Source organism: Camellia sinensis, chromosome 4 (genome assembly GCF_055761805.1).
Source record: "Camellia sinensis isolate YWXY chromosome 4, ASM5576180v1, whole genome shotgun sequence".
Lineage (NCBI taxonomy): Eukaryota > Viridiplantae > Streptophyta > Magnoliopsida > Ericales > Theaceae > Camellia > Camellia sinensis.
The window spans coordinates 150,452,905-150,467,902 of record NC_138964.1 but is presented as its reverse complement, the minus strand read 5'-3'; the positions used below and the strand labels follow the sequence as shown (position 1 = coordinate 150,467,902).

The 14,998-nt window shown below is 33.3% G+C and overlaps 2 protein-coding genes across 23 annotated transcripts in view; one reads left to right on the top strand and one right to left on the bottom strand.

The window, feature by feature from the left end:
- Window positions 1-14,998, bottom strand: part of LOC114264390 (Putative thiol-disulfide oxidoreductase DCC) — a 217,959-nt gene that overhangs the window by 195,219 nt on the left and 7,742 nt on the right. For 5 of the 12 annotated variants that reach the window (XM_082866542.1, XM_082866537.1, XM_082866539.1 and 2 more), the window contains 4 exons: window positions 13,838-13,903; window positions 13,665-13,725; window positions 13,079-13,122; window positions 11,578-12,008 (listed from right to left, as the gene is read on the bottom strand). In XM_082866542.1, coding sequence (XP_082722668.1) covers window positions 11,970-12,008; window positions 13,079-13,122; window positions 13,665-13,725; window positions 13,838-13,903 — 210 coding nt within the window. In that variant the 3' untranslated portion in view covers window positions 11,578-11,969. Of the gene's footprint in view, window positions 1-11,577; window positions 12,009-13,078; window positions 13,183-13,664; window positions 13,726-13,837; window positions 13,904-14,998 lie in introns of those variants that run through there. The other 7 variants (XM_082866534.1, XM_082866541.1, XM_082866536.1 and 4 more) reach the window with 2 other exon arrangements.
- Window positions 557-10,572, top strand: LOC114264389 (calmodulin-binding protein 60 A). 11 transcript variants are annotated; one of them, XM_028204995.2, is made up of 8 exons: window positions 557-739; window positions 2,531-2,594; window positions 5,464-5,516; window positions 5,875-6,356; window positions 8,249-8,409; window positions 9,500-9,703; window positions 9,798-9,990; window positions 10,090-10,572. In XM_028204995.2, the coding sequence occupies exons 1-8, from the start codon at window positions 627-629 to the stop codon at window positions 10,320-10,322; spliced, it is 1,503 nt and encodes a 500-aa protein (XP_028060796.1). In that variant the 5' UTR covers window positions 557-626; the 3' UTR covers window positions 10,323-10,572. The 11 variants fall into 11 exon arrangements, with proteins under 11 accessions (XP_028060796.1, XP_082722652.1, XP_028060795.1 ...); XM_028204996.2 differs by adding an exon at window positions 5,035-5,191 and having other exon boundaries at window positions 588-739; window positions 9,798-10,572; XM_082866532.1 differs by having other exon boundaries at window positions 607-739; window positions 5,035-5,516.

The following is a 14,998-nucleotide window of genomic DNA, read 5'->3' as shown; positions in this document are numbered from 1 at the left end:
TGGCTTGGTTTGGGAAGTGGGTTGGCTTTTTGGCTTTTTGACTTTTTTGGCTATTTTAGCCTGGGCTTAAAAGCTTGGTTTGGGAAGGACTTTTTGGCTTTTTGGCTTTTTTGAATTTTTTTGTGAGAGAAGAATGTAATGATTATGGGTTGGATGTGATGTTTTGTTTGTTATGGCTAAAATAGCCTATTTTGTTTTTTGTGGCTAAAATAGCCAAAAAAACCTCCAACCTCACTTGCCAAACAGAGGCTTTATGGATTAGTGTGGCGAGGTGTGGTGCGGTGAGGTGTGAGTGTGAGGGGTTGTTTGGAATGATCTAAATAAATGTACTTTTTATCTTTTTAAAAAAAATATATAAAAAAATAAAAAAATAAATTATTTAGAGTATCACAAACTTGACCTTATTATCAATTCATTCTTTATTTCAGTTAATTAACCAACGACGCGTTTTAGAACCATTAACGCCTACGCGTTTTGTTTGGGCCCTACAACTACTAGTCTGACTACTACGGCCACCACCTACCTGTTAAAGATCAAACAAGACAAACCGTTGTGTAAATTTATGAAACACTATAAATATATCAATCATGGGTTTTTGTGCTTTTCTAGGCTTTAATAACTGAGAAATGTCGCAGGTTCGACAGTTAGCAGAGAGCAACATTGGATCGCAACCAACCAGCAACATCATCAGCACTTCAGATGATGAGGAGGGATCAACTTTGCTCTCTGCTTTAAGAAAGTCTGCTACTCTTCTTCTTTCTTATTTTTCATTTTTGTAGTGAAATAAGATGAAATCTGAACTGGGTTTTGTTTATTTAGGCCTCCTTTGGAACAAGCTTTTTAAAGTAATTTTTTTGGGTTTTTTTTATTATTATTAAAATATAATGTAAAAACATTAATATATTTGAAATATTTTTTTTACTTTTATAAAAAAGTGTGTAAAAAATAAAGAAAAAATTAATTTTTTTGACTATTTAATATAAGTTTCATTTGGCATTAGTTAATACAATCAATTTTTTGTGTTGAAATTTTTTCGTTTGGATTTTTTTAACTTTTTTAAATTTTGTGAGAGGATGTGATATTTTATCTTATTAACGTATTTAGCTTATTTTATTATTTGTGCTTTTTTTTTAATTTTAAAATGATAGCCAAATTAGGGCACAAACCGTTGCCTTCTTAATTTTTTTAATAATTTTTTAACTTTTAAACTAAAAAATAAAATTACCAGACGACTTCTTAGTCAATGGGGTGTTTGGTGGGGCTTTTTTGAGCCAGCTTATGGCTTCTGGCTTTTAAAAAGTTGTTTTGGACTGTTTGGTTAAACTTATTTCAAACAGCTTCTGATTCTAACAACTTATTTTAAGTCAAAAAAACTGATTCTGAGAAGCTGCTCACCATTTGCTTCTGATTATCAGTTTCTGCTGTGGACATGTTAATTCACGGTTATACCCTTAATTTTTTTTTATTTTTTATTTTTTTAAAAATAGAAAAAGATCCAAATGGACTATAAAATATTGTTATTATTTTTTATGAAAAATGTAAACAAATAGTGAATAATAAAAAATAAAATTAATTGAAAAAGTTACTTCACAACTTATTTAACAAATACTACATAGCAACTTAAATCTATAATCCAGCAGCTATACCAAACAGATTAACAATTTCTGATTAAAGTCATAATCTATAATCTGTTAAGTTATAATTTATAATCTGTTTTAACAGTTACATCAAACAGCACCAATATAGTTGTTGAATATCCTGTGACCATGTACTTATTTTGTTATCCTATTTGTTTTTGTTTTTATTTTTAGAAGTTTGTTCTCTCTCTTCTTCTTCTTCATTTTTGTAGTGAAATAATATGGTCTCTTTTGGCTACTTGACTTTTTATTACTTTTTTTAATTTTGTAACAAAAGTTAAAAGATAGCTTTTTTATATTTAAAGACATTTGAGAAATTGGTTTTTAACCACTAGTTAAATTACAATTCTATTTCTTATAAATCAAAATGTGCTACATATGTAAAGTTATAAATATTTTAAAGTGAATAGAAATAATTTGGTCATTTTATTATGATTTGATATTATAAATAAATATTAATAAAAAAAAGTTAAAAATAAGTTTTTACTAACTTCTCAAATCACTTGTCTAAAAGAGCCAAAAACTTGGTTAAAAATCAAAAAATCACTATATAAAATTATTTTGAGATCACTTCTCAACTTTTAACTTCCTTCTACTTTCAAAAAAAAAATCAAAAAATAAAAAATAAAAAATTATCTTTTAACCATATTTCTAAACTGGGTTTTGCTTATTTTCAATTTAGTTGTTGAATGTACTATGATCATGTTTTGTGATTCTATTTGGGATTTTTTGAATTTTGTTCTTTCTCTTCTTCTTGTTCTTCATTTTTGTAGTGAAATAAGATGAAATCTGTAATGAGCCGTCAATACAGTTGTTGAATGCACTATGACGATGTACTTTTATTGTCATTTTATTTGGGTTTGATTGAACTTTTTCATTTGTTCTTTCTTCAGCGGGGACCTGAATACGATCAAGCATGTAATACAGCCAATTATCGAGCCTTTGATTCGCAGAATTGTAAGTGAATGCCAAACTAGTCGGTACAACACATTTAAGTATATAACATGTTTGTAGAAATGTTTGAATGGTTGTCTGTGTGTATGCATGTGTGAACAGTAGTGGAGCCAGAATTCTTTTGAAGATGGGGGGAGATCTGTATAGTTTTTATGTTCATTCGATGATTAGTGGAAAGATTGATATGATAAACAATTCAAGTTGGACTTAGATCTACCAATATATGAACCCTTGATTTGAGCCAAAGGAATTTAAGAGAAGAGGAAGAAACAAAAAGGAAAGTATTACAATTGAACTAAACCGTTATGGCAATATACATCATCAAATAAATGGGAAAAAGAGATTAGATCCTATATTGTTATGAGCTCTTTTGTGCATATATCAATGGATAAAGCAAAATGATTAGATCCAATATTATTATGAGCTTTTTTATGCATATATCAATGAATAAATGAAAAGAAAACAATTAGATCCAAAATTCTTTTGAGCTTTTTTTGTGCATCAGCTAGATGAAAAGCTAGTTTGATTACTGATTTGAAATCATTTGATATCTACTAGATACTTTGGTGCCAAATAGGTCTAGCCACCAAACTAAACATTATGAGTCCATGTTGTGAATCCTCCTTAACTCCATACATCTAACCTATTAAAGGATGAGCTCTGATCATATCTTCAAGAATTGCACGAGAAGGTGCAAGTAACATATTATATAATATTATGGATTTGATGTATATCCATGCATACATGTATCTCTATGTGTGCTTTTCATGTGTACAGAATAGATAAACAGAAATAAATGTTTTTGTTCATGAGCACATGTGAGCATGTTTATGCATAGTAGATCAGATACCCAAATATAGATATGCATGCATGTATTTATGCATTATTGCTGGCAAACATTATACTTAATCAAAGATTGAGCTTAACCCTATATTTCATGGCCCTCCTGGAGATATGTTGTCCATCATGCTGTCGATGATAGGAAATTCTGTTAGTTGAATAAGTCCTTAGATGAAATATTTTATTTTTTAAAACATTAAACATTGTTTGCCAATAAGGGTGATTCTCCGGTCCATAGTGTTTGAAGCTGCTTTTTGCAGGAGTTGCAAATAAGTTTGCTCTCTTGGTGGATCTTCAGCATTCTATGGGTGGAACTGCTATCAATTGTTTTGGGTTGCTCTAGAGTGTTCGAATCCACTCTTTATACCACTGTGCTTGTATCCATGTCAAATCTTGAAGTTACTTGACTTAGAATTCACATGGTCTACTTTATAGAACAGATCCCAAATGGAGTATCTGTTGTTGCTCTGTTGTGTTTGATACTGCAATTTGCATGTACAAATTTGAAAGCATGACGGTGGTTGAATGAAAATTTGAGAATGGGCTTACTTTGTAGATGGACCCAAGTTCTTTACAAGGGTTATTAACCTTTTTTGTTTTTTTTTTTTTGTGTGTGTGTGTGTGTGTGTGTGTGTGTGTGTGTGTGTGTGTGTGTGTGTCAGCATGCACTTGTAATATTCACTTCAGGCACATACTAGCCTTATGTATTGTTTATAGTTTTTGTTCTATTTATGCTAAACTAATGTCTCTCTCTCCAACTTTTAATTGAAACTTGAATGTTTATGTTTATATTTACAAAAATCTTGAAACTACAAACAAAAACTCGTTTATTTTCGTTTTCAAAAACTTGTAAACGGTAGACAAAAATTATTAATTTTTTATAACCATAAAAAATTGGTTTCACTAGTTTAGGGGAGAAAAAAAAAAATTCTTTCTTTCCTTCTTCTCCCACCCCCTTCGGCCATCACCCTTCGCTCATTACCACTACCGGTCACCGGTGACCTCCTTCGACAACCATCTCTAGCCATCATCTCCAACATACGGTAACCACCTTTGGCCACCAAAACTCCAGAAACAACCTTCACCGTCACCTGCGGCTGCCAACCGCCATTTCCAACCGTCGGAAACCTTCTTCGGCCACCACCTCACATTGCCGCCAACCATCCCACCGCCCGTGCCTAGCAACAACCTTCAACACCACCAACAACCACATCCAGCCACTACCTGCAATCATCAACAACCACCTTTTCCACCACCTCCATCCGGCCACTCCTTTCACTTGTTTTCAAAACAAAATTTTAAAACACTTGTACCAAACATGTTTTTTGTTTTTTACCAAAAATAAATAATAAACTGTAAATATTACTAAATAATACCTTACTGTTTGTGTTTTATTTATGCTAAACTAATGTCCATCTCTCCAACCTTGAAGTGAAACTTGAACATTTAACTTCATTGTTATTGTCTTACTTGGGTGTTTGCATGCCCCATGAATTTGAAAATATTCTGTTGTGTTATGCATAGCATTTGATGGCTGGTGGTTGTTCTGTACATTTGTTAGCTCCAAAAAATGACAACATTTTAATTTTTGTTCTGATGACAGGTCTCTCTGGCTCTGTCTTTTCTCTCTGTCTCTCTCGCTGATAATAATTGATCAAGCTTCTCTCTAGCAGATAATAATTGATCAAGCTTCATCTGAACTATCAGAAATCTGACTGCATGAATCTGTTTTCCAGTCTTTACAAAACCAACTACTTCGGGTCCTAAAATAATCTTTCAGCATATAAACTAAATTGTAGTTGATTTCTCATTTCTGGTTTCCTTGGTACTTGTAATTATGCCCAGGACCAATGAATGACTTATAGATCCTTGTCTTTTGGTATAAATACTCCAATTGTAAATCGATGCAATGAGTAAATTCAATACAATGTTGAGAACCTACACCATTTTATGTTTTTCAGTTCCACAAATTGTCAATCTTAACTATTATATAGATTACTAATATCTCATTGATGCTATATATTTATTACAGGTAAAAGAGGAATTTAAATCGGTGCAGGAAAGGATTTTGACTAGTATGAATCAGTATGTGACAATATTAGGGATCAAATTTGGTTTTGCTTTCGTTTTTCATGAATTGTTTTCATTTTTGTGCTAAAACAGTTTTCAAAACTTTTTTTTTTTATGTTTCCTAGAAAGTGGGTTATTTTTGGAATTTTCTGAAAACAGATTTTAAAAACAGTTCATTAAACAAATTTTCTGTGTTTTTGGAAAAATGAAAAGAGAATGAAAATACAACCAGACGGTTTAAGATTTTGTGTACTCTTCTCTTTTCTCCTAGTGAGAAGGTGGCCAAGCTTAGCCACCCTTCTCTCTCAGTAATAGTGAACACCCTTGTCAATGGCTGATGTATAGCTGACATATCCTCGCAATTCTTATTCAGGAACTCAGCAAATAAGATACATTGTTCTGAGCCAAGAAGCTTGCAACTACGGTTCCTAAACAAACTCTCTCCGCTGTTATTGACAGGAAGAAAAGTTAAAGGAGAAAACTGTTGCTCTGTCAGAATAGATTTAGTTGATGTTATTACAAAGCAAGTTGTCAAATTTGGGCCTGAAGCCTCTGCAAAAGTGGAAATTGTAGTTCTTCGGGTAGATCCTGATAAGGATGAAGAACATGAATGGACACAAGAAGAATTCAACCTAAAGATTGTTAAAGAAAATGAGTCTATTCTAACTAGAAATGCATTTCTCAATCTGAAAGAAGGCATTGGCTCATTAGATGAGATTTCTTTTGCGCATAGATCAAGTTGGATGAAGAAACATGAGTTTAGGCTGGGGGCACGAATTGTGAATAAGTTTGACGGGACTAGAGTAAGAGAAGCAAAGTCGGAGCCCTTCTTCTTAGAGGATTGCCGCAACAAATGTAAGTGGTTCTGATTTTGCAACATTTTTCTACTATCCATTATTCGAAATCTTGTATTTTAGAGAGAAAAAAACATGGGCAATAATTGGTTTATGATGATGCTAAAAGGTTTGTGATGTCTATACATTAAACCAAACCAATCCAATTCTATCTTGCCTAGTCTTACCACACATTCAATTAAGAATTCTCATTTCAATCACACTCATTTTATGAACGTGTTATTTCTTTGTTGCTCGACATTTTGTTCTGTAAAGCATTTTGGCCTTACAGCTGTGTTATATAAAATTTTCCTTTTAATTTTGTAGGTATTCGTTGATCACTTAATATACCAGATGCACAGTTGAACTTGAGCCAACCTATTTTGATTTTGTAGATCATATCATCTCCAACCTCACCATCTTTATTAATAATCGAACCTTGGTAACGATGATATTTACTATTTTTTATTTTCTGATTTTCAATCTTCATTTCTCCACTTTTTATATATTTTATGTCACTAAAATTACATTTCATATATTCAGTTTTATTTGTACTAATTTGAAACCATTTTGACCTAAGTGCTTCTCTCCTGATTTCTAAACAAAGACCTTCTAGGGGGGTTAATTTCATATCAGATCAAATTCGACCTAAGAGAAGGCTATAATTAAGATGTCATTCTTTAATCCTGTTGGTATTTTGAAGGTGTGTCATGAAAGTAGGAATAGTAAGAATTGAATGTTTGGTATCTGTTTTGTGTGAAGAACAGAAAATGGGATGCTCACATTGAACTGTTACTTTCACGTCATATAGTGTCCTGTACATATCATTTTTTGTGCAAGTCTGTTAGTTCCATTTGACAACTTCATAATTTTTCAAGGCTTAATATTTCTGGCTCTCAAAAGACAATTATGTTTTTTGGGTTTTCTTGGTTCATGCCCTGAGTCTGGAATGATGATGGAATCATTTAATTTTCCTTTTTAGATTGTTTAGAGTAACAGGGTGTCCACTACGAAGCACGGACACTTCTAAAAGGGTGTCGTGTTGGTGTCGAATACTTTTCCGACATGTGTCTAACACTCATCCAAACGTATCCTATTTTTTTAAATAGAATTTAGAGTTGGACACTCTTTGAACACTTGGAGGACACACGTATCCATTACTTAAACACACGTCTATTGATTAGACACTCACAAAACTAATTATAAATTTTAACAAAATAACTTAGAATACAATGATAAAAGAAAATTAATGTCAATTTATAAAAATTAGTGTTGTATTGCATTTATTTATTGTCTTAGAATGATATATTCATATATATGACATATGATAAATATATAAAATTATATATTCTGTGCATATCCTCCACGTGTCGTGTCCTGTATTTTTTGAAAATTGTCGTGTCGCCGTGTCGGTACGTGTCCATGTTCGTACTTCTTAGGGTGTCCACATGTTGCAGACTCTACATTCTAGGCTCTTACTTATTCTTTATATATATATATATTTAAATTCAATTAATTTTAACTTTTACATTAAAATTTCTCCAATTTAATAATGTTTATTTCTTTCCGTTCTCTGCATATACATCATGAAGATATGTTCATGTTCTTGTTTTCAAGTTCCCTATCGTAAGTGAAAAAATAATTAATGTCAGCTAGATGCTTTTTCTAATATGCTCTTACTCCTATTTTCCATAATAGCTTTTTTTTTTATTGAATGATTATAGTCATAACAATGAAACTATATGTTCTGTCATTTATAATAACCTTTTTTTATTAACTTGCTTTCTTTCATTAATACCTAAGAAGCCTATGAAACTGAAAATAGCAAGATCAGAGAATGAAGGTATTCATTACAAAACACAAGTTAGTATAGGATTGGAAATGTGCAGTATAACTTCCGGCTTTTGTTTGCAGTGTACAAGAAGCACTACCCTCCGTCTCTAACTGATAAGGTATGGCGGCTAGAAAACATCGGCAAAGGTGGCTGTATTGATAAGCGTCTAAGTAAGGAAAACATCATAACCGTGGAGGATTTTCTAAAAAAGTTTGTTATAGACCGTCAAGGGCTCCGAGATGTAAGAATTTATTGCTCTTTCATTATTTATTTACCTTTTGACTACTTACTTGTTGTATACTCTACTTATTGCTGTTTTATGTGTCATATTAAATGCAAGGCACTGCCTTCTATAGCCTAAATGTTGCTTTTGAAGGTCGAGTTGTTGATAAACTTGTTCCCATGCATTTCAAAATTTAATTATGCAAATTCTGTTGATAGTCTCATGATTGTGCTCAATACAATAGGTTAAGGGACAACATTTGTCTCGCGATTTGTGAATATCTTTATATATATAAGAAGCACGAACACGGACCCACAACACAACACAGACATGTCGACGTGTCAATTTTTAAAAAAATGCAGTATAAAACACGTGAGGGACACACAAAGTATATGATTTTATATTTTTATTATATTATGTCATAGATGTTAATATTTCATTAAAAAATCAACATAATACTAATTCTTAAAGTTTAAAGGATGAGGGATTAATAGGTATAATTTATATTGTTTTTCTTTTATCATTGTATCCTTAAGTTATTTTGTTCAAATTTATAATTTGTTTCATGTCTATTTAAGTGATGGACATAGTCTCTCCCAAGTGTTTGAAGCATATCTAGGTCTAAGACCGATGTTGGGAAGTGTCCAACGAGTGTCAGCGTCGAACACGACAGGGACACACACCTTCTTAGAAGTGTTCGTACTCCTTAGTATATGCCTATTGTGTGTTCAAACTAGGACACACAATGTTGTATCTGTGTTGAACATCTATCAATGCCACCATATTTTTATGTTCATATTAAAATTTTATGGTAAATGCCGACTTCTATGTCTTTGCCTTTGATATGATGTTTTGTAGAGAAAACGTCATGCTGGTGAAGTTAAGGGGTGAAATCAGTGTTTAACAGTAAATCAAATCAAAATTGCAATAAAATTCAAGATGTTTATATATTTACATACAATTTTATTTATTTGCACATGTACACATTGTGATATTTTTGTTAATACTTCAACGCTTTCAACACTCCTGTCTACCAAAGGACAAAGCACTTTGCTCTTCTTCAGCCTATAAAAGTAATAAAGTTACTTGTTTGTTGGCACCTATGCAGATCCTTGGCTCTGCCATGCCTGATAAGAAGTTGGATGTCACCGTGAAACATGCTCTGACCTGTAAACTCGACGAGAGATATCTCTACCCTCCTCCCAGTTCTCAACAAAAAACACGCATAGTTTTCAATGCTGTCGGACAAGTATTGGGAGTATACTCTGAATGCCATTACACTCCTATTGATGACTTGTCTGAAACAAAAAAGGTACACTTTTCTTACCCGTAATCACCTGAAGTTTCTTTCGTCTGTCCATATTTTTGCTTATTTCTAAATCATTATCGATTGATTTTGGCAATAGGCCGATGCACAGAAATTGGTAGTATCTGCATTTGAACACTGGGGGCAAGTGGTCCCTTATGATGATAATTCGCTATTACGGAATGCACTTTCCCCTTCAAATTTAACCTGGCCACAGAGTCCTAGTGGCACTAATGTTTGTACATCGCACGTGATTGCTGAATATGATCATACACAGCCAAGCACTTCTCAGGGTATCATTTCATCCAATGATTTCATTACAACTTCTCACATGATTGATCCTGGCTTGTGTACTATTTGTAATATGGAGTTCACATATGAACCTTTGGCAGCCCCAGTGTTTCAATATGAGCCTTCAGAAGCCCCACACCAAGCTCCAAACCAGATGTGGGATCTAGAGTCCATGATTCGAGATATTGTTCAAGATTTTGAGGAATCTCAGGCTGTTGCCATCGATGAAGCCCAAAGCAGAAAATGGGTACAAATGTTCATTGTGCTGAAATTCTCAGTAAGAATGATAACCAAGGTTTCAGGTCATGTTCGGAAAAAGCAGAGACTTCATTAGTGGACTGTGCATAAAGAATGCTTCAATCTACCTTCCATAGATAAGACTTCTAGGTGCTGCCCGGTAAGGACTGTTGTGCAGTTGTAGAGTGTGACAAGTTTTATTTTTATTAGATTTTTAATGACTATCATAAACCACACTTATGTTCTGGTTATGTTTTATGTTGGTTGTTTTGGTTAAGGTCTTGTTTGGATGCAGTTGTTTTACTACCTTACATTCTAGCTTAAAGCTGCCAGTTGGTATTTCTTAATTTCTTTATTTTATCTGTGCATTATGTATAGTGAAGTACTAGTTATGCATGCTAGGCATGGACAATACATCTATAATAGCTTTTAATACCCTACAATGTAAAAGAATACTCTTTATTCTTGTAACTGCATTGCATTGTGGTTTGACATTTTTACAGATTTCCTTTTAGGAAATAAGAGCATCCCTGGTATAATCGATTCAGTTCGGTTTGTCAAGATTGAGAGAGAATTTAGCACTGAATTGAGCCTTTCGGTTTTGCTAGTTGAGGAACCGAAACCGACTACATGTTACGGTTTGATTTAATCGGTATTTCAATTTAGTGTAAATTAGTGATTCAAAGGAAGAGAGAGGGTGGGGGCTGCTCAGTAAATGCTGCCTTCTTTAATTGCAAAACGTGTATTATTAGTCACTTATCTTTTAATGCTCAAAGACTTATAATACAAAAATTATTTATATAACATTTTAGTCGGTTCTGTCAGGCTTGAATCTTATAAAAAAAAAACTAATCAAAAACCAAAATTTGGTTGGTATCAGACGGTCAGATTGATTTCACTTGTTTTTCTTAAAAACATACTCTAAAGCCTAGAGTTTCGTACACCAAAACTAACTAAACTCTAGGTCATGCCCGAGATACCCTTCAACATTTTGCTCTTTACATGCCTAGATCACAAAACACATGAAATATTGAAAAACATGGTCCACAAACTAAGAAGTATGTCCATAATAGAAGAATATTTGGGAAACCCTAAAAACAATGGTAGAAAGAATTATTAAGTAATAGAAACATCCTCTCTTTTTCTTTTCTTTTTCCAATGCTATATTAATCATTTTTTATTTTATTTTATGCTTATTGGGGTGTGATATCATGATCTTCTGTGCAATGTTTTATAAAATTTCCAAGAAGAGGTTTACATCTTGGTCCCCTTGACGTTTTTCCTCAATCAAATTTCACCAAATTTGTTTTTGCTGTTTTTCAAAAGACATTCTAAAAATGAAACCAGAGTGATTTGAACCAAAGAAAGATGATATATTAATGAGCAGATACCGACACCACGCATAAAAAGATTATAAATACAATCTGTAATGAAAATTTGATTCTATAATCCAGTTACTTCATAATAAAAGAGGAAAGAGAATGATCTAATATACATTTTTCTTTTTCTAGCAGTGAGGTGGAAAGGAGTTTCTTTCTTTTTTTGGGTGGATAGGTGGAAAGGAGTTAATTGTTAAAAAGTACAGATTATCAATCCTTTTCCAAATGAAGCTAACTATAAATATGAACTCACGCTTAGGCTACGTATAGAAGATGTAGAGATAGATATATGGAAGCCACAACTTGCAAAGTTATCCAATCTTCACGATGCTTCATTCGGGACTGACATCAACTACTAAGAAACCTTACATCTTGCAAACCTTGCTGTCATTGCATGCTTCACCCTATAGGGACAAAAAACAACAAACACAAGTCATCATTGGATTTGAGGATCAAAATTTCATTTCAGTGTGTTGTTTTGGTTAGCTTGGAAATGGAAACACTTCTGAAACATAGAAGAAATAATGAAAACGGTTGAAAATATTTAAAAACTAAAACTAAAACTTACATAAATATTAATTCATTCTCAAAAATTAAATAATTGAACATGTTGAAATCTATCAATATTATAAGCTCAAAAACACTTAGTTGGGGGAGAGGTTTGTCATTATAAGAAAAAACATTAAAAGAATACAAAATACTAGTAGTGGGGATGGAAAAAGGTGAGCTTATCATGTTTGTTTTATCTTTTCCTCTTCTTATATCTAGCTTCTCAAATTCTCAAATTTTTTTGGATACTTTTCTTTACTCTCAAAATTTTCTTTTCGACAAAAGAGACGAATAAAAATGAGCATTGTTAAATATTCTTAATAGGTATCAAAACAACATCATAGATTTTCAGTGTGTTTTGGTGCATTCCGGTATGTTTTGGTGGACCATTAGAAATTCAGTATTCCACTAATGTTTCATAGTATTTTGGTGCATTTCGGTATGTTTCTATGGAACATTAGAAATTCAGTACTTCACTAATGTTTCGTTTTGGTTTCCTAAGCAACAAAATGTTTTGTCTGTTTTGATGGAAAATAAATGAAATTTTGTTCCTTGATCATTGGATTGCATTTCGTATGGTTATCATGAGTCATCAAAGTTATCCAACAACTCACTCTAATTTTTTTTTTGTTCCTTTAATAATTACAGCCACGAAGGCTAATTCCTGAAATGTGGTCAGCAAACATATGCTCCATCTTTAACCATACTTTCAGTTATATGATTTTCTACTGAAAAGTTCCAAATTAAACTCCAAATTAATGGTTCCAAAGTATGTTGATACAGCATGAATGGCTCTTTCTCTTTCTTGGATTAATTCCCTAAGTTCGAAACTGTCTTTTTTGCCTAAACCAAGAAAAATAGAACCTGAAATAATTTGATGTGTAATTGAATGGAAAAAGAACATAGATGGTTTGTGTATCCAAACCTTTTTCTTCCGCACCTCCAAAACCTCCTCTAAAGGCGGCCGACCTGTAACCAGAAAGGACATTGGCTAAAAACCATTGGTGAAATTAAGGAAACTGGAGCAATCTGCATTACATATCTTGTGATTTTGTGAGGGATGTAATGGAAGCGTGCTCAGCTTCTAAAGCAGTTAGTGCCCCCTCAAACAGAATTATCAAATAGGGATATGAATCGTGTAACATATGTATTGCATCATGATCACGTATTGTATATCACATCATAATTTTGTAAAATACATTTCGTTTAAGCTATGCATTGATGATATTATAGATTTACCTGTCAAAAGTATCGAATCATAAGATATGTGTTGTGAATTGTAAGATGTTGACAACGCTCAAGTATGCCAAAAAAATATATGCTGGAAGATATAGAAGATAAAATAATTTGTTCTAATGTGACAACATGATATTTGGCGAGAACTCATTGGACAACAATAAAGCATTAACTAAAAGTCGAGAAATGTAAAATTTAGTTTTTTAAGGATAAAAAACTAAGCATATTTAAGTGAAAAGTTGAAGTTACGGCACAATGAGCAACGTTGGACACACCTGTGATTTGAAGACGATATTTGGCCCAAACACCATACAGAGCATCAACAATTGTTGCAAACTGTGAATCATGCTTTTAAAATTAAGTACCATGCCATGATGCCAAGAACATAATAATAATAATAATAATAAGATCATCTTTGATAATATTAAAAGCTTATAAGAGGGCTTACCGGTTCATATTTTGTAATGGCATAAATCCATCCCAGATCAACTGCTTCATATAGTCTTCTAAATGCCTGCAAAAGTTTTCATCGGCAAAAGTGTTTTTTTTAATAATTTTTTTAAGATGTGTTTTAAACTGAAAGAAAACTAATAACTTCAACTTATATTGGCATTGTCAACTTTGCATTAGCTTCTGTGATCATATGATAAACACAAGAATCATTTATCAGTGTTCTAATGCCTACTTTGTTCACATCTACAAGTGGGTGCTAACACAATTTATATGAGACAGAATGAAAAACAAATTGATATATTAGTGAGATTCGATAGTTGGATAATGATGACATTGTACATATTGTTCCCAGATTTAGTGTGTTGGTGATTTTCATAGACAAAACGTGTGATTTTCAGGGTCCAAGTGTTCAAGATTGAGAAGCAATCATGTTAATGTACACCTAAACTCCACCTCCACTTCACCTACTCCACTACACACTCCACTTCACCTACTACACCACTCCACCTCCACTTCACCTACTCCACTACACACTCCACTTCACCTACTCCACATCTCCATCTCCTATATAATGTACACACAATACATCACAACTTACAACAATCAATAATACAATCATTTCTCTTTATACATTAAATTTCTACATGGTATCAGAGCAGGTTTAGAACCTACTATTTTCGCTTCCCCGGCGGGCGGCAACATCATTTTAGCCGCCCGCTGGACCTCAACCTATTCCGCTTGAATTTTCTACACATACCTTGATCACCCTGCATGTCCTTCCTCCTCCTGCTGCTGAATACTGGTTTGCAACTTTGCTCGGTCAGTTCAATTTACACAAGTTCCTATCCTCTGTCAAAGAGAATGGATTGATGCAACCCTCCGAATCTTCATAGCTACAAAACCTTGGAAGACACCTTTTGCAACAATGGTGGACGAGGACAATGAATCATCATCGGCTACAGTCCTTGATCTCACAAGCTTCCAGCTACACGATCTCGACTCAGTCGAGCTTCCACCGAGTCTGACCGAGTTGGACCTCACCGCCAATCGACTCTCCACCTTGGACCTCCGGATTGCCCACCTTTCCAACCTCAGGAAGCTCTCTCTCCGCCAGAACCTCTTACACAGCCGCCACACCCATTTCTCAGCCTACTCT

What these genes read in the sequence shown, in the direction of transcription:
- LOC114264389 (XM_028204994.2), top strand. Translation starts at nt 627, where the DNA reads ATGTCGCAGGTTCGACAGTTAGCAGAGAGCAACATTGGATCGCAACCA. An exon ending in ATTTTGACTAGTATGAATCA is followed by an intron (nt 5,517 to 5,874) that starts GTATGTGACAAT and finishes ATTCTTATTCAG; the next exon opens with GAACTCAGCAAATAAGATAC. An exon ending in ACTTGTCTGAAACAAAAAAG is followed by an intron (nt 9,704 to 9,797) that starts GTACACTTTTCT and finishes TTTTGGCAATAG; the next exon opens with GCCGATGCACAGAAATTGGT.